General features: G+C 34.2%; 1 protein-coding gene across 3 annotated transcripts in view; it reads right to left on the reverse strand.

The window, feature by feature from the left end:
* The window catches only part of ULK4 (unc-51 like kinase 4), a 240,899-nt gene that overhangs the window by 198,781 nt on the left and 21,588 nt on the right, over positions 1-20,530 (reverse strand). For all 3 annotated transcript variants that reach the window (XM_086614586.1, XM_086614587.1, XM_086614589.1), the window contains exons 14-17: positions 19,099-19,280; positions 17,580-17,626; positions 16,683-16,761; positions 1,227-1,334 (exon numbers count right to left, since the gene is read on the reverse strand). In XM_086614586.1, coding sequence (XP_086470712.1) covers positions 1,227-1,334; positions 16,683-16,761; positions 17,580-17,626; positions 19,099-19,280 — 416 coding nt within the window. The remainder of the gene's footprint in view (positions 1-1,226; positions 1,335-16,682; positions 16,762-17,579; positions 17,627-19,098; positions 19,281-20,530) is intronic.

Below are 20,530 nucleotides of genomic sequence, written 5' to 3' on the forward strand. Positions count from 1 at the left end.
GGAAACAGATTCGTTTCAATCATTAAAGTTTAATTTCAAAATAAAATCAAGCAGTGCAAAATACTCTTGCCAAATATAATTTTCAAGTTGGATTTTTAAGTTTATTTGTTTTTATTAGTGGTTAAAGATTATATAGTTTGCAATCTGCCTGATGATGCTAAGTACAAATATTGTCCCCTGAGGAAAACTGAGAAGGTATTAAAATATATAATGCATAGATTTATATAAAATAGACTATGACTGTGGATATATTTTCCATAACATAATTTTTCAGTGTTAGAACAAGTTCTGTGAGTCTGTATGTTTGATAGATATTTTGGCAATTGCCTAACCTACAAAAAACAAGGCAACTGTTTAATCTTCTGGAACATGCAAAGGAGCTAGGGGATGAGAACAATAAAATATCGAAGTTCAGCACAAAGCCATAACTACAGTAAGCCAAAATACAGATTCATTTGGTATTTTCATTCCTTCACCATGTGACCTCATAGACTGATAACTAACAAGACAACATTCAGAGCAATTAGATGATACAGTTAATACAAATGCTTCAGAGAAGCCAGGGCTAGGCTTTTTCTGTTTGAAGTCACCTTTGTTTCTAATAAGCAAAAGAAAGTATTTTACTCTGAATAAGGGAAAAGAAAAGGTGAAGGTTTAGAGGAGCTGTCATCTTCAATGCCTACTATTAATAGTATTTCTTCTCCACAAATAACCTCTGTTTATTTTTAATGTGAATCAAATATTTCTAGACTGAAGGTTTAAATCAGTTCTAATCAGGAATCACTGTAATTCCATTTGAAATTAGTCAGGATCACTCAATTTCCTTTTCCACAGCATTGTGAAACCAATCATGCTAGGATAAGATCTAATATAGACTCGATATGTTAAATTTTTGATATCAAAAGCTGTACTGATACATCCTATTTAATCAGTCTCTAGCTAAGATGCTCTAACACTTAGATCTGCCACTTGGAAGCCAGTAGTCATTATGGTGATTGAGCAAATTATTTTATGAAGTAAAAAATCTATACTTGAAGGATGCAATTTAGTTTATCTCAAATGAAGTATATGATTGGACTAACACATTTCTTGAAGTAGAAAAAGTATCACAGGACACAGAAGCACAAGAAACTGTTGAGGATACAAATGACAAAATAATTTGCTTATTTCCACGGGAAACTTCTTTCACATTTGTTAAATTTGTAATGATTACTTGACAGTCTTACCTTGCTGGCTATGAGGTAAAGAAGCTCCCCAAGCGCTGGTAAAAGGCATTGTTTCAATTTGCTATTTCTGAAGTTCTCTCTGATGAGTTCAGTTAAAAGTATAATTGCCTAAAATTAAAAAAAAAAAATAATAGAATAACATGTGTAATCATTTCTCAAGCAAAATGTACTGTTAAAAGTAACAAGCTTAATCTGAAATGCCATATTACGCATATACTCTTCCCTTATGTCAAAGAGCCATTTGCAAAGGGTTTAGTAAGCATGAAAAGACAAGAAAAAATATTAATTACAAAACAGATTATATATGCAATGTGGAGAAAAATGCAACAAGGAAATAGCCCAGGTGACAAACTGCCAGCTCTCTCTTCTCTTTCCCTCAGGACAACAGAAGTAGATCTGCCAGGGAAAAAAGTCTACTTGCTGTTCCTGTGTTTTGATCAGAAGATCTAAAAGTTCTGCTCACCATCAGGTTACAAAAAGAACAAACAACAAAAATAAACAATGCTGTCTTCTGTGTAGATATTAAACCAGTAAAGGAACTCTTAAAGTTTTGTTTTCTGATCTCTGAGTTTACTGGTGACTCACTGCACGAGAACTCAACATATCATGTTAGTTTTCTGTACCTCAAGAGTTTCTGTTTGTAAAGCACATATATATATACACACACATATATATACACACACACACACACATATATATACATGCACACATAATATTTATATTGAGGGAGTGAAGGGAAATTGAAAATTGTGATTCGTCTTGTGCAGGTGACCTAGTGAGGAATCATTTTCCCATACACATCTGAAACGGATTTCAACCTAACGTTTAATGCTGGAATCATTCAAGAAACCAAGGATCATTTGGCTACCACATGTTAACTTGAAAAGCACGCTATCTGCAGGCTGGGGTGTGCTGCAATACATACCCAACATATAGCAGTAGAGAAGCCAATTGTTCCTTTAATTTAAGAAAGACAATCTACATGTGCCCCCAGCTCCAAAATATTAATGCCTTGCAAGAGTAGGAAAAGAACATGGTTCGGCAAATAAGGATTTAATATACTTCCTATGTTCTTCCTTAAGTAGTTGCTTTGACTATTGGGAAGGGTTTAGTTCTAATACTTTTAAAGTACTTATAAGATACAGCAAATAAGGTCTGTAAACAGACACCGTCGGTGAAGTCAGTGATTTCTAATAGTTTGCATGATACGCTAAGTGAGATCTGAAGTTATTTTTATCTACTTTGTACTTTAAATTAACAGTAACATTTCATATATTATTCCATTTTAATCCTTGGAAATGTGAAGTGTGATGTAGCTTGCACTAGTCTTTTTTTTTTAATTAAACAGAAAGCATTGCTGTAAAGTATCTTAGCCTATGGAAACAGGAAAAAATAAAGTTCAGACAAATAACGATACTCCTTGCATATTTTGCTATTACACAGAAAACAAGGCAATAGAAACTACCATATTATTATCTTTTTTAGCATAACAGATGGAGCATGAATTTGATTTCATTCTTCTGCTTATAAACTCTTCCCTTCCCTCTTAAACAGCAAAAATATTATCAGCAGTATCACTGAGACATTTCACGTATTTATTTTATGCTTTTGTAGAGAACAATAGACTTTTTAAAAATGGACTTGTTCAAAAATATTTTAAAGTAGGACTAACTCCGTGACAGTCCTATCCCAAAGTCATTGAGTCTAAGTCTTAGATATTGATGATGCTACAAATACCTGATAAGAAGCACAAAAGTTTATACAACAAAATCATCTGACTAATCAAATCATAATGAAATAAGTACCGGATCACAGTAATAGACTTTTTATTCTTCTCTTCTAGTTTAAAATTACTTTTAACATGGTTAAACAATAGGGAAGATTTAATGAGCTGAAAAAAAATTCTCTGGTGTTTTTCCCAGTTGATCAAGTATTACCTGTATACAGAGCACAGACTTCTATCACTCATCTCAGGGAACACAGCATTTATAGTCCTATTTGAATACAAACAAGCAGCACTTCAAGCCAAGCACAAGGGGTCTAAAAAGCAGCAGTTCTGGGAAACCACTTACTTTGGCAGTCAATTTCCCAAGATATTCTCAGATTTTGCATTTGGTTTAAATGGAGAACCTGATAGCCATTCTTACAGCCTGGTCTCAAATTAATCCAGGAAGAAGATACGAATTTTTCAGTTCTGATTCCAGGCCCGTCAGTGTGGGCTCCTCCCTCCTTCTGTGGAGGATCCAAGTTTAGTTCTCTTGAGCATCAGCTTCATTGCACGCTCAAGGAACTGCTCGATTCACTTCAGCTGACTGAGTCCCACCACCCTAACACCTACAAGCTTCATAGTTTTCATAGTTTCACCTCTGTTAAGAAGCTTTCCCTAAACAGAAAAAAGTACTCACAGTAGACAGAACCTTTCAGATGAACCATGAGAGATGGCTCAGATAACTGGTTTTCAACACAGTTGAAATACTCATATAGCCCAGTGCACAGCAGAGACTAATATGTCAGACTGCACTTTTAAAATCGGGAATCACCCCATTTGGTGACATGGAAAAGTCAAACAGTTCACAAAAATCTGGTTAAATTGTGGTGGTTAGTCTGCTATTTGTTCACCACTATGTGTTCTAACTCTTTCACGTTTTTAACCAACACAATTCAAGCAAGGGAGATTATGTGACAGGGATGGAGTTGTGGAGACAGACTATAGCCTGGGTTGAAGATGAGGCCACAAAGAGGGCACACATGCTATTGCTGACTATAATGCCACATTCCACATTTTTCTGAAGTGAAAGAAAAGGACCAGCATAAAGATGGATGACAAAATATAGCCACATTCATAAACCTGCATTGTAGCTACAGCAGCAGACTTGTCTTCCAAAGTTCCTTCTGGTGCTGTAGCTAGTAGCTACACAAAGGATTGATGCAGCTCAGAAGCAAACAATAGATACACATGCATTTTCTGGACATGACCAAGGAAGTGGTGTAGCTTGTGTGTTATGAATGTAGGAGCTGGAAAAGCTTGGAAAATGGGAACCTTGAAGTTGAGGAAACAGATGTAGATTAAAGGACAAAAGGAGACTAAGGGAAGTACATACGGTTAGGATTTAGATCTAGAGTGACAGAAAGGTGATACTGTCATCCGTACGAACAATTCACAATAAAGCTCTCGGTTTCTCTTGTTAGAATACTGTGGGCCAAGACTACTTCAGTACTTACTCACAAAGGGGAGAGCAAAACAATCTACAGACCTTCCTCTGAAAGGAATTTAATATGACATCCCTTTGAAGAGATGCATGGTAACCAAAGGATGTAACGCAAAAGTTTTTCAAAGTCACAAAGACATACGCTCTTTACTTTGGGTAGCACAGAAAACAAAACAAAACTACTAAAAATCAAAACAAGCAAAAACCACCAACACCAACATTGTGGTTTTCCCACAAATCATGAGACGTGTTTAGCCAAAGGCAAAGGTTATCTGAAACAGTTCTGGCTCTCTGCTTTCAAAACATGCTCTCTCCTCCCACTACCTCAAAAGGCCTAGCAAAACACAGTCCCATCTAATCACTAAGCAAGAAGCAGCTAAAAAGAAAGTTTTACTCTGAGGGTTTTTTTTTTTTTTTTTTTTCAGAAAGCTAGAGAAAATTTTGATTTTGAACATAAATCCTATTCTGTATAAAGCAACACACATAAATGCCAAAACACATACATTGGCTGCTGACCACTGCAAAGTGGATGGCAAATTTTTCATTATGCATACAACCCAATAAAAATATGTAATAATCAAGGATTAAATCCTTGATGGAATACAAGCATACTATATAGCCAACTATTTAAAAAATAAAAACATAATATATGTTTTTATGCACAAAGAACAAACACATGGCAAAACAGTAGAACTTAGAGAGTATTTTAACTGAGAAGTATGCTAGACAGGACACAAAAATTCTGTTATTTTCTGGGAGAAGACCAGTAAAAATGTAAATAATCTTGAAAAATCAGAAGAGAAATTCTTAACTATCTCTGACTTTCAGTTCAGAATATCCTGACATTATCCTGATACAAGAAACTGCCTCAATACTTATCAGCATCATATAAGTCACTTCAGATTTATTGTAAGGCATCATCCTCTAGAGATCTTTGTCAGAAAACTACTCGTAGATGTTGCTAGGTTCTGAACTGCTTTCATTAAAACATTTAATTTTTTTATAATGAAAAATTCATAGGTGCATAAAATCAGTTGCTCAGTAAACAAATATTCCTGCCCCCTAGATCCTTTACTAATATTAAATTCAATTTATGGTTTTGCAAGTCATAATATTTTTTGCAGGCAAAGCCTAGATTCCAGTCTCCAATCTTACTGTCATTTGCATCTATTAGAAAGAGGTAAGATATTGCCCCTAAGGCCTCAAAAGCTCAAAGAAAATAATCTGTGAAAATTCGTCTCATTTTAGCAGACTTTTCAAGAAAATATTCTGTGTAAATCTCATCACAGACATTGCAAAAGCATAAAGGGAATTGAAAGGTGAATTGAGTACTAAAAAAAAAAAAAAAAAAATCAGGAGTTTAAAGAGTTTAACAATCATCCCAGGAAAAAAACATTTCCAGTCTTAAAAGTTATAAAGTGAACTCTTCTTTCTTTTTTTTTTTTTTCCCCTCAATAGTTTACAGGTGTATTTGGTAGTACAGCACTTTTTCTTCCTCAGAGCACTGAAGAGTTTTTATCTTCAACTTTTCTTGATTTTCATTCACCTTCTGACCTTAACAGCTTCATAACATAACTCCAATCTCTGCACAGAGAAATCATATAAAAACTGGAAATGTAGTCTTCAAATCAAAGCAAAAAGATCTACTAAACACACTTTGACCTTCTCCCCTTTTTTCATGTAGTGCTATGTTCATTAACTGTTTTCTTTAACTGCTTTCAGACTATTTCTTCAGATGTTATTATGGAACTTTAAATAGTCTACTATTCCAGAGAGAGCTCCACTTCCATATTTAAGTGAAGACATAAATGTACTGGTAGCTTTTAAAGCTTCTAATATATCAGCTTGGGAAAGCAGCAGTCAAGTTGGTTCAAGTGCAATTCTGCACTAAATGATGAACACATAATGATAACGTTTTCTCCTTTATTAGATTTGCTTTTTATAGCTATACAGAATTACTCTTGCTTTTGTGATTAAATACATATTTTGAGAACCACTTTCACTGTGGAATCAATACCACTAAAAGTATCTCGGCACTGTGGCATTAACAGACATTATCCATATTCAGTTAACACCTCTCAGCTTTGCCTCTTCAGATTGAGGGTGAACACACCATGAAATAGTATTTACACTACACAAAATTGATAAGCCCTGTGATAACACAAGTTGCAGATAATAGTTCCAGCAGACTAGCTAAGGACATAAAATCATCATGATACCTAAGTTAAGACTGGTTGTTTGCAGGCAGGACTTGATGAAGAAAATACAAATCAAATTGTACATCTGCTATATACAATGAAGGCAGGCTGTTCAATATTATCAGTTTTAATGATGGCTCTCAACCAGCAGAAAACTCAGATTTATTATCAACACTAATCTTGTTTTGCACCTGTAGTATTTATTTTCCCAAAGCATGATCAGTGTGTCTTCGAAATTCACCAATTTGTTATCTAAATACATTCATGTGTGCAGTCCTAAAATTCTCAGAATATTATGTTCTATTAAATAAAATTGTGAATTAAACTTTGTACTCAGTAAACTATTCCTTTACTAACTTGAACTAAGATCTGTTTGGCTGCCTTTGCCTTACTACTCAACCGAAGTTTTTAAAAACTATCCTTAATATTAAATTTACTGGGTAGATTATCCACCTTCTGTGTTTTTCTAGTTGTTCATTAAAATTCAGAATTTAAGATTTAAAATCATGAACATTAAATCAAAGAACAATATTTGATACTGGTAAATAGAAATTACTGTTTCTCACTCTCCTTCAAGATTTTAGGACTAGCAGATCTAGTTATTATTTTCACTCAGAAGTGATAAGAACAGGAAGTCGTCTTCCTGATATTCCAATTAGTATGTTTTTCTCACATTTGAATGAAAAAATGGTAAAATTGAGTTAACAAAATTTAAACTAAAAGTTATTTCCTAAAAGTTATTTCCTGTCCTGTCACTAACAAAAACTGCTAAAAAGCTAGTCAACACTGCAATAAATTCAAGTGTTCATTTAAGAAAAGCTACTTTATTGAACAAGAGAGAAGATCTATCTGAAGAAATCTGAGCCATAAGATCAGTGACTAACTTGTGATAAAATTGTTAAATCTTTGTTAAAAAGAATGAATTTCATGAATTTTTATACTGCTTATCTTCGTATGTTATGATAAATTTGTCCATTAAAGGTTAATTTTAGTAACTGTAAGCAGATTCATAACAAGAAAAACACAATTAAATTACCAGAATCGAAAGACTAATAGAACCATACAGGAGTACTATGGCAGAAGGCGCTGAAGATTAAATAATTACCACACATTATAGAGGATACTCACTATTCCTAAATGCTTATGAAGTCTCAAACACAAGTCTGTATTTACCATAGTCAGATACTCTTTTTCTCTAAAGTGTATACAGTCTAACATTTAACCTACGACTTCCCTGTATTCACTGAATACATCTAAGTAACCAAATATTATACAAGTGCAGGAAATGGGAGCTCACAGAATACGTCACATACTGAACAGGCAAAGTTTCTGTGCCATTAACCAAACTTAAGAAGATGACCTTCACATGACCTCTGCAACAGAAACTATGAAACAGGAAGTTGTGATTCATCACCTATATTATAAGCATAATTATACATGCAAATATTTTATTAAATACATTTAATGTTATATACTATAAAGTATTTATGAATATATAATTTCATAGAATATATTTTATATGTCGTAAAAGGAGGAAAGCAAGCTGTTTCCTGTTCTGTCAGGTGCACAGATTACTTCTAACCTTGACAATAGTGATTGGCACAAGACTTAAAATATTCTTTCATCCTTTCATAAGAAAAAATATGAGGAAAATATGCCCAAAGACTTTGATTCAACATTAAAGGGCGGTATAAATTTTAAGCAAAGAAAGTTCATTACCTGGAAAAATGCACAACAGAAAAATCAAATTTATTTTATTAACAGTCTGGCAAATAAAGTCTCCTTTTTACCTACAGTACATTTTTTTTTCCTTTCAATCTGTCTACATTTTCCCTTTCAGTGAAGTAAATAGCAATGAACTGCAAGTCCTACACTGTCTGGTAAAAGTATCTTAAATTTAATAAATTGCCTGCACCTTTTACACTAGCTGTTCAAACTGGATGGGTATACTGTAGTTGTAACAAGAGAAGAAAGAAGAAAGATCCATATCTGGATAGGCAGTCATTACCTTCATTTATGACAATAGTGTGTGGAGTTGATATATTACCTGTGGCAGATTCTCGAGCCATTTGAGCTATATCTAGAAGTTTCCCTGCAGTTTTAGGAGTCTAGAAGTGAAAACTACAGCATATTCAAGAAGATAAGGTATTTTATACCTTAAGATGTAAAGTGGTGATATATAGACTTAACAACGTTACTCCATCTTTGATCTATTAGTATGACTGTCAGCAAGTATTAGCAGAAACTAAAACATATTTGTAATTCTGATAAAATTTGTCTATGCCACAAGCAGAATGGAAATCACTTTTCAGTTCACTTTCTTGCGAGTACACACACATCACATAACGTGGGCAAGTAATGATAAAGCAATCACACTTTTCTAGGAGAAAAGCACTCTCATTACACTGAGAAAGTACGCTGGGGTTATGTTGCCACTAACCAGAAAAGAAATTACAGTAATATTTATACCAAGTACTAATCTTTAAAATGGTGCATGAAAAAAAGACGACCAGCCTTGCCTGAATACCTTGAGCACATTGCTTACCTTCCTTCTCAGCAGAATATGAATAGTTAAAACATTACGAGGAATAACCGTACTTAACGAGGAGTTGGATCCACATGTACCTGTGATCTACTGCACCTCAATGAAAGTAGTTGAAATATCCTGAAATAAACAAGTGTCTTCACTGAAGAGTCGGGTAGCAAGATGGAAACAGATACTTTCATCAAACTCTTCTTTGGTGCAGATACAAGAAGAAAGGGTCTGAGCTGGAGAAGTATTCAGGTTTTGCAAAATTTGTGTTCAGTACAATGAACTGGGTCATGGAATAAGGAGGACTGAAGGGAAGCCTGACCATCAGGCTATGGATGTGGTACTAATGCTGTCCAGAATGGGGAAAAAAAAAATAAAAATAGGCAAATAGACAATATACCACACAATTTATGCAGAAAGTTAAAAATGCATCTAGATGAACGGTCTTTAAGCTTTGGGATTTTTCGGTTGATTTTTGTTTTATTTTTATGAAAAAAATAGTTCATTCTTCTCGTCTGTCATGACAGATGTATTATTTTACATGACTTTAGTCGCAGATGTTCATGAATATATCCAATTTCCACCCCAGTTCTTAAGTTTGAAGCTTTTTAATGACAGGAAGGACCAGGTAAAAGTATTTGCTTTGAACAGGAAAGAGATTCTGTTTTCATTTTTGCCAAATGCAGGAATGAAAAACATTGCTCAGGAGTCCAAAAAGTAAAGGGTCTCTGAATTGGAAAGATTTCTGCCTTCAATACTGAGGTCAGTGCACCAGCTAGAGCTGGTTTACATCCACAATCAGTCTTCACAGAATAAGATTTGGGAGGAGAATCCAAAGAAAAGGTCTTTCTCTTTTTTTCTTTTTTTCCTCCCCTCTTCCCTTCCTTTTTGTTTCCCTCTATTTAACTATCATCATTATATGAAGGTTTCTACCATTCATCCTCACCTTTTCTGAATATAATGTTTGTGGATTTTTACTCTTTTCATAACTCTGTGTGACATGACTCTTAAGTCATATTCTGCTTCCAGGCAGTGGGCCTGTTATCCACTTGATTTAGAAGCCGTGCTGATGACACTCTTGAAGACCAATGTCCATCAATATAACATCCATGTAGGATATTTTAGATGGATTAATTCTACATAGAACTTCTCATATTTTAAAAAATTCTATAGACTCTGAGGATTTTCCATAAATTTTCTTTGAAATTAGTTCCCTTTATTGATTATCGGAAATTCCTTCATTCTGTTCAGATGCAAAGATGCAAAACAGACCAAACAACATTTGGCTAAGAACCTCCTTCTTCTCTACAGAATTTTTTTTTAACTGTGTTTCAGATTAAAATCACATTTTGTTTCCAGATTCAGAGGAAAAGCTAGGACAACAACCAATATGCAACTGATCTTACGTAACACTGAGCCTGGTTTGAGTGTCTTTTAGTGCTGTAATCAGAAGGCAGCAGGAAATTAGGCTTTTCACCTACCACCAGTGTGCAATTTCTACCACAAAAACATGTTGCAGCCTAATTGTGTCAATCAAGCAAGTATGTGCTTTGGAGGAAAAGGCTGGATTTTTTTTCTCCTGTTACTAGTCTATGATTTGATTTGCAAGTACAAGACCTTTTGTCAATCTAAGAAGTGAGAAACATACTATTTTCAAACTATTCATTTTGACATTTACCTTAATTTTCATTTTCCATTCTACAAAATTTACCCACCGTATGTCAGCAAAAGTAACAACAAAAATTGATGCTACAAGCAAAGACCAAAGTCTATCCATGATGCCAAAAAATACTAGGGAAAGAACAGATCTCATTTAAATCTACAACACATGTTACAAATTAATCTCTTTTTCTGTCCCGTGGTGCACAACCGTACAAAATTCTGTATGCTTACTTTATGTGTTGTTTTTATGAAAACTGGGGTAGCATAAAAAGAGAAGCATTTAGATGATAATTTTAGCACCATCTCCTTCCCTGCAATCATTTGAAACCTCTTACTCAATTTCTACCAAACTAAGGAAGAGTAAAAATAAATAAATAGATGTATTGTGTTTTTGAAACCTCTAGAAGCAAAATAGCAAAATAAAAGTGACAGAAAAGCTATGGTACAAACTTACTTCTTTTTAAACAGATAACACATACCTGAAAACATTTTGAATACACTACACACAGAAAAAGCTCAGAGTATTAAGTATCAGAACACACCCTCCTAAACCAAGGATTTTCTGTTTAAACTTTGTGATGGCTAACAGAGAGAGGTGAATACGCCAAATGGTGGCCTTTAAGTAATTAAGTTTAAAAGTCATCCATCTGCAAGTCAATTCATGAGAATGCAGGCTCTGTCAGCGAACAGAACTGCTTGTTAGATGTAAATGTAAGGATTGTTCAAGTATCCCTACTGCATTTTCTACCTACGGATTTAGCTGCTTAATTTGAAATAGAGAGAAGGAACTGCAGTCAATAAGTGCTCCTGGGGCTTTAGAATATTTGGAAGCTTTTCCTCACCCTGAAACAGTTCTCAGTGTTCTCAAGAGTCCAGGCTTTATCAAGAAAGCTAATGGTATATTCCCAAAGGTAACTGGTGAAGTGGCTGACAGTTTATTTGTTAACATCACATCCATTTAGTACTGCTGACCATTTGTATCTTTCAATTTTTAATGATGCAGGATAACCACCCTTACGTTTTTGCAAAAATAGCAGCAAGGTACCTTAAATTTCCCATACAGGATTTTATTTTACTTTTCTTGATTTTTTTTTTTTTGCTTTTATTTAAGAAAAAATATTAAATGCGGATTCAATTCATCTTCCTCTGTGCATGTGTGAGTAAAGCCAAAAAGCTCCAAGAAATCATGGAACATTTTCAGTTTAGATTCCCAAATACAACCAATAAAGACAAAATTATTCCATGCATACACAGAACAGGGCACAAGTATATTCTACAGCCTCAGGAAAGTGATGCCAGAGGAGGGACAAACTGAAATTAGTTCAGCAAAAGCCCACATAGCACAACAGTCAGAAAAACTAAGCTTCCCACTCCACGGTACATACATAATAAAGGTAGCTGTCAGATACGTGGTACGTTTCACATAATCATCATTTTCCTCTGGAAGTAAGTTAACCTGAAACTGCTTTTCACCCCAGGATCAAGACAAAAAGGTAAATGCTATTCAAGAATCCTCCAGCTGCCTTCCAAATCAAAGAAGCTTCCAGATTTTATTTTTTGGAGCCCCAGGAAAGGATGGTTTGCACAAAATCATCTATGAAGTATTACGTTCTTCTCTTACACTCCTGCTTAAGAACAACCTCTGCTCTCAGGCAAACATGAAATTGGTAGACTTAGGGTTGGATATAATAACTTATGTAAGTTTTCTATGCAGATGAATTGAAGGAAAAACATAACTCAATGTTCACGCTAAGATTTATGAGCCTAGTATTTATGCTTATCTTACTTTTTTAAGAGTAAAAACTATTGGGTCAAGCTCTCTTTCTTAGTAGGTTTTGCACAGTGGAAACGTCTTTGTTTATTTTGGTTTCTGAAATGGAAAATAAGAGATGATGTACCTCAGTTTTTTGGAGCAAATTTAGTCCTCACTAGATGTAATTCCCAATAACATTAAAAGAAATTGATGACTCTACAGTTGCCATGCACGTAAAACTCCCTTTGGTGGGAGTTACTCATCTGTAAAAGCTACCTGGGAATAATCGAGCACAGAGGAATAACCAGCTTAGAACATGGTAAATTATTTGACTACCACATAATTTAAGTAAAAAAAAAAAGTATAATAAACTGTAATTTAGAAAGTGATTATTTTATAGTGAAAATAATATTACTTTTAACTACAAACGTAAAACATTTTAACTAATTAGGACATAAAAGTAGGAGTTAGAGGTGTGTGTACGCCTGCAGAGTTATGATCTTATTGGCATCATGAGGACATGGTGGATGAATTCTGTGACTGGAGTGTTGGAAAGGAAGGATACAGGTTCTTTAGGAAGGACAGGCAGGAGAGACAAGGAGGAGGTGTCGCCTTCTATGTCAGTGACCATCTGGAGTGCGTGGAGCTCTGCTTGGGGACGGATGAGGAGCTGATTGAGAGCTTATGGGTCAAGATTAAAAGAAGGGCAGGGACAGGTAACATTATAGTGGAGGTCTGCTACAGGCCACCTGACCAGGAAGAACAAGCAGAACAGAAGAAAAACCTCGATAGACAAGATAGGAGCAGCCTCACGTTCACAATCCCTGGTCATCATGGGGGTCTTCAACCTCTCTGGTATCTGTTGGAAGAACAACAGAGCAATGCATAAGCAATCCAGGAGGTTCCTGGAATGCGTTGATGATAACTTCCTCCTCCAAGTGACAGAGCAACCAACGAGGAGAGGTGCTATACTGGACCTTGTTCTCAACAAGGAGGGGCTGGTGTGGCATGTGAAACTCAAGGGCAGTCTTAGCTGTAGTGACCATGAAATGGTGGAGTTCAAGATCCTTAGGGCAGCAAGGAGGGAGAATAGTAAGCTCAAGACCGTGGATTTCAGGAGAGCAGACTTCGGCCTCCTCATGGATCTGCTTGGTACACTACCATAGAATGAAGCCCTGGAGGGAAGAGAGGCCCAAGAAAGCTGGCTAATATTCAAGGATCACCTCCTCCAAGCTCAGGAGCAACGCATAACAACAAAGATGAAGTTGGACAAAAACATCAGGAGGCCTGCATGGAAGAACAAGGAGCTCCTGGACAAACACAAGTACAAAAAAGAAGCCTACAGAGAGTAGAAGAAAGGACAGGTAGCCTGGGAGGAATACAGTATTCTTCTAAAAAATACTTAACTGGAAATAGATCAAATGCAAGTGAATTCACAGGTCTAAATATTCATTTCTTATTATTTTTTTTCCTAACATGACCGGCATATTAGAGTACATCAGCAGAATAAAGATAGTACACAGTTCCACAGCTAAGTTTTGCCTAGTCTGTGAAAGTTGTTTACTTGCATTTTATTTTTACGTTTTAGTGACCTCTGGTGGTTACATTCAAAACAAATTGCTGTTCCCTGATCACCCGAATAAGAGCTTTTTAAATAAACAAATAAATAAATGGGAAACCCATTAATTCTTCAAAAAACAAATTAAAAGCTTTTGGCATATAGTATGCAAAAGTTTACTTTAGCCTGTAAAATGAGGATGAGGCTGCTTCTCTTTCCTAAAGCTTTCCTGCTTCTTCAGGACTTAATGTTACTACTATTTAACAAATTGTTTAAACAACAACAAAATGGTTAATGGTGCAGATTCAACCTCAAATATAAAGGAACTATCCTTAAATAAACATATCACTGAGTAAAAGATAGTAGGGAGTAGAAATGAAGAGTTGGATTTTAACATGTAAGGGCCAGCAGTGGTGTCCTACACAAGTCTCCATTAGGTTCTGTGTACTTTAAGAATACAGAAGAAATCACAAACAGCTGGATGAGTGCATAATGAGACAACAAAGATCTGCAAAGGGGCTGCAACTGAGCGATAAAAATTGGAAAGGAAACTTGGTGTGCATAGCATGGTACACACAGAGGACAAAAATAATCGCACCTTCACAAGTTCTGAATTGACTTTTCACACTTAGGAAAAAAATTTTGCGGCTATTGGAGATCGTTCTACAGAGGGATCACCTCTGTCCAACAGGGGTCAAAAAACCAAACAATATTAGAAGTTACTAGGAATGGATGAGGAAACAATACAGAACCAACTACCAGCAGATAGATCACTCATATCTTTACTCTGCAAGACCTAGACCACAGAAAGTAATTTTAGATTATGTTGTTACGCTAATATTAGGATTCAATTTTTTGTCCTCATTCTAGTTTTGTGTAAGCATTCCAAAATGTTTATAAAATTCAGAGACATCACTTCGGGAGAAAAATCTTGGAATGAATGCCATTACAGCAAGCACGGTAGATGCTTTTGAACAGCATTATGACTCAGATTGGTTAATTTTAAAAATAAATCCTTCTTTTCCCAATGAATGTACAAAAAAATTAATTTTAATTCATATAAGAATGGAGCCAGAAAGTGATAATGAAAATTAATTTTCTTTTGTAGTCCTTCAGATTAAATGCCACTGGTCTCAGATTTAACTCAGTTTTGGAAATGTATATGCATATTTCTTAAAATGCTAAATTCCATTTGTAAATTATTTTTAGGATCATATTAAAAAACTCAAAAAACTAAAAACGCTTTGAACAAAATCATAGTACAGCTCAATGCAAAACTAATTCAATCTATTGCTTTTACATACACAAAGCAGACTAGGATACGTATTTTTTATGATGGAAATTGGGAAGCTAGGGAAACTATCACTGAATATATTAGTGCTAAACACCTAACAAACATCTAAAGCCAAAAGTTACATAGACATCTCAAAATTCCTTTTGAGTATTTTTACTGGAACTTTTTTAAGTTAAATATCAGAAAAATGTGCCACATACAAGAGTGCACTTAAATTGTGACCTGGAATTCAATCGACATGGAAGTACCAATATTCGAAGACTTCGACCAAGCTTCAATGACTAACTATAAGGACTCTTTCCCTACTTTGTAACTTTATAAAACAAACAAAAACCCCTAGGTAATAACAATAATGTTTAGAGTTCAGCTTTCACCACAGAATTGAAATGTTAAGCAACATAGTAAGATAACCACAATCATAGTCGTTCTTTATATTCAGTAAGAAGAAACCAGAGGGACCAAGGACAACAACAACAAAAAATCCTTAGATGCATTGCCAAAGAAGTCAGCTATTAACCAATAACTTCATGTTCCTACACACCAGATCTGCATAGTACGGAGGCATATTTGTTACATGTGTTAGCAGCTGTTTCTCACACTCAAACACCCATTACATTCAAATCCTGATTTCACCTCACAAAGTAGAAATGATGTCACATTCACACTTTAAACAGATTTTAAATAGCAGATTCTGTTAAGTTTACGCAATTTGTGTGCATGTGTCACATGCAAAAAAAGACAGATCACTTTGCCTAATCAGTCTTCTGTTTAAGTCAACTACTGAGCATGCAAAATGAAAAAAGGATTACAAATATTTTTCTTCTCCAGAGGAAATTACTTGCCCTTCATTAAACAGATTTTTCAAAAACTGTGAGGAACATTAAATTAGTCCCATCTCAATCACTTTTTGGGAAACAACGATTTCTAAGAATCAGCTGTACTATTTTTATACTAATTATAATAATTACACTTCAGTATAACCAAAGATGTGAACACTTTCTTCTCGTTAAATACACATGCACAAGAAGTATGACGGTAGCTACTTAATTTTCTGAAAAGGAGAAAAAAGGCGAGAGTTTTATCATTGGTGGGTAGTTCTGCCACAGGTTAGTAAATACAAGAACCACAATTACACAGAATAAACTCATAAGTGTATAGATTTAATTAATTGAATTAATTATATTCCCATTTACACATATGACAAAAAATAAAGCAGCGTTCAAAAAAAGAAAAATAAATTGAAAGTTACCTCAGAAACAGGTACATTTTCTCCAAGTTCAGATGTGTGTAATGCCAGTAAACCAATCACTCGAGCAACTTTGGCACGTCTGCATATCAAATACATTTTTTGAAGGTACAGAAAAACTAATTCAAAAATGCCACAAAACCAATTATATCTTCTTATATTTTATACAGATTGCTAAGGGCAGGAAATATTTGAAGTGCTGTTTACAGCTCAGATTTTCCTATTTCTATTTTCTTTGTATCATCAAATTATTTCAGTATTTCAGCTCAATTTAGAAATAAATTAATGCATAAAGACATTTCCTTCTTTAGCACTGCAGAATGAAGATTCTTTTGTTTGTTACAGTTTTACTAATCACTTATGCTCATATTCAGCTTTCTTATAACACAGAAAACCCATAGATGATTTTAAAGATTTCAGTATAGCTGATGAAACAAATTAAGTCTGTATCAGCAAATCAGTTTTAAATGTTTCATTACAGAAAAAATAAGAATAATAAAATCAAAACTTATGAAACAAACAGCAGAGGGCACTACCACACTGAAATATTTCTGACAGGCATTGTTAAAAAAAAGCTACCATTACAGTTATTTTACTACTGTTATGGTATGGGTTGGTTTATTCAGTGATTTTAAGTAATGCTATTTGATATACTACATTCTATAACCTCCAGCTAAAATTGTAGAGATTTTTTATAATCTTTGGTCTTGTGAAATAGCAATACATTAATTCAATGCTGAAAAAATTCAGTGTTACATACACCATCATACTGCCAGTCAGGTATCACAGCAGTCTGACAGGCTAAAACACTCCTCAAATAGCCTGTTACAGAATATACTTAATGAAATTCAGTGATATTTCTGTATTTGAAAAAAATAATTTAAAATAATAGTTACTTACATATCCCAGTTGGCAGCTGCACGCAGCTGCTGTATCGATATAGGAAACTATAGTTTAAAGAAGATAAATAAACATTAGTGATTTTCAGTAATCTGACATGTCCCAATGATAAACTAAAAAAAAAAAAATCAAAATATCAGTAATTTCATAAAATGTATTTGGATAACATTTGCAAAAAGTATTACCATAGACAAATACTGTAGATATTGTCCAAACGTTGATCAGGGAAAAAAAAAAAAGGCTGAGAGTAAAAATACAATTTCTTTCTATATTCTTGCCTTAAACTAAACTGCAAAACATATATCAGTGGGGTTTTTTTTAAAAAAAAAACACACTTTTTTTGTTATGAATAACAGTTCGCAGAGGAAAAAAACTCTGATACTTTCATCTACAAAGACAGAGATCATAATATAGTATTACCCAACAAATACTTAAAAAAAGAGATGTATTTTGTGAGAACTGACAAAAGTAGTGGCAAATACTAGAATAATGAATGAACTGTTAACACACATAATCAGCCACTTAAGAACCAAACCCTATCATTACTAACCCATTTCTAAACCGTTCTGCTAATTGGCAATTCAGTTGTCAGATTATCGTCCTGAAAAAAGTTATCCAATGTTAACAGAACACACCTTCCAGCAATTGTCTCCTGTTTTCAACAGGAATTCTATGGCATAAGACCTATCGTTCCTTCCAACCTGAATATTCTTCATTGAATTTTTCTGGCAGTGCAATTTTGCCCTTAATATCACTATATCCAATGATGATATGTGTAAGAATAAGATATAGGTGCATTAGCACAAATTTAGGAGAACAAGAAAGTTTACTTTTTATTAAATAAACTGAAAAGCGTGTATCTTGAGATAGCCTCTATGATGCTTTTAAATAATGTGAAAAATAAGTCTCTTTCTCTTCCACACAAGCAATACTCTGAAAAATAAGTTAAACTACTACAGAGGATACTAGGAAAATTGATTGTCTAGTAGCAAATGGTTCTTGAAAGGTGAAACCACCATTTAGGTATACACTATAACAGACTCTTCAGAGAGCATGCTCACTCTTTGAAGCAGTGCTTAATGGAAGTTTTACTGTATGCTCTTTAGAAAGTTTTTCTTGCTATCCTTTACAGACGTATGGCAAATTAAACTGATTTAACAGCTCAAACATGAACATTTTCAGTCTTCTCTGTCACTTAAGGATTTACGAAGACTAATATTTCATCATATGTTATTTCACACTCTCCATCAAGGTTAGTTTTTTCTCCATCCGTTTTACTAATACAACAAATCTATATGTAAATATATCTGAAATCTAAGAGAAAGAACTAGTTTCCCTCAGCTTTTTTAAAACACCTGACAAGGATTTTAGTAACTTTTTCATTATTTTGTACTTAATTTGCCATACTATTTTTGTCAGCACACCAATGATTTCTTGAAATATAACTAAAAGCAGCTGATTTTTGCTACAATAGCAAGTATGTAAACCATATTGATTCCTTCAAAGCTTTACTATTTACCAGCTGAGAGTTAATTAGCCTGCTTGCAACATCCTTGTGGACAGCCACCGTACACAGATAACACAGCAAGTTCAGCTTAGAACGTGCTGCTCCTGTATTCTTCTCAGTGGAATCAAGTAGTGAACACACTTGTTGCAAGAAGTCATTCCAGTCCATGTCTTTCATACACGCTAACTTCTCAGCTAACCATAAGAAGCAAACAATTAGTTAAAGATAATGGATCTTTGACATTGCTTTAACACACGAGAAAGTAACATCAATAGGAATAAACAAGTTCCAAAGTTCGAATCTAATTATAATTTTAGTACTTAAAATACAAAACAAACATATTATAATTCATGTCTGAAGATTATAGAAATCAAAAAGAAGTCAAAAGAGAAACAAAGCATAAAAATGTAGCAATAAAAGCCACAAAACGTTTTTGAAAGCACAATCCTGCTAAGTCCTTGGATCTCATTTAAGTAAACATTTATTGGCATTATATTTAGGAAAGGTAGTAGTTGTTGTTCTTAATCGTTACTAATTCTTAGTTAGAAAGTGCAATTTCATACAGAGTAAATTTGAGATAGGAACTAAGGAAAGTCAGCGAAATCTCCTCAGAATCAATAAACTGACAATGCGTATAGTTACTCGTATAGGTAGGTATCCGTCTAGTTAAGCCTTAGTAATATCAGAACATAGATGACTTCAGGAGTAACAAAAAGAAGTCAAGTCACTAGGACGATTAACACAAATCCTGTGGTTCAATTCACTGACCACTGTACATGAATATAGAATTTTCAAAGACTTCCTTATCTTGATATCTGCCTTATCTTGACTTAATTTCACTCTAGAAGCCAAACATTCCCTCAGTTTCAGTTAGTTATTTATTAATAACTCATCTGCCATCCTGATATGCTCCAGTACAGAATATTTAAGGGCATGTCTTCTGTCTTTTACTCCAATTTTACACTTAAGTAACAACACTAATGAAGGCAATTATAATTTACATCAGTAAAGGTGAAAAGAAGTTTGGATTTCAGGTATTTATCTTAATTTTTCCACACTGTCTTTAATCATTACTGACAAGTAGCATCAAATTCAATATCTTCAAAAACAATCAGAAAGTTGTTTAGAAAAAAGCTACAACCTGAAAGTGTTACGACCACAAAAAAAAAACCCAACCTGTCCTATATTAAATAAATACAGACAACAACAGTTAAACATATCAGACCATTAGTCTGATAATTTAGCTACTTACATGCAATATAAAATAAAATACCACCCTTTTAGGCACTTGAAGCTGATCATTTTTGCCTAGGATGTTAGCCAAATTAAAAATATTTTGTGTTACTACAATCTCGCCTGGGAGACTCGGGGACATTGCGTTCCTTTCCAACTGTAAAATTTCTTCAACAAATTAACTCTCCAAAACACATTTTATAGAAAGAAA

Source organism: Tauraco erythrolophus, chromosome 7 (assembly GCF_009769465.1).
Source record: "Tauraco erythrolophus isolate bTauEry1 chromosome 7, bTauEry1.pri, whole genome shotgun sequence".
Classification (NCBI taxonomy): domain Eukaryota; kingdom Metazoa; phylum Chordata; class Aves; order Musophagiformes; family Musophagidae; genus Tauraco; species Tauraco erythrolophus.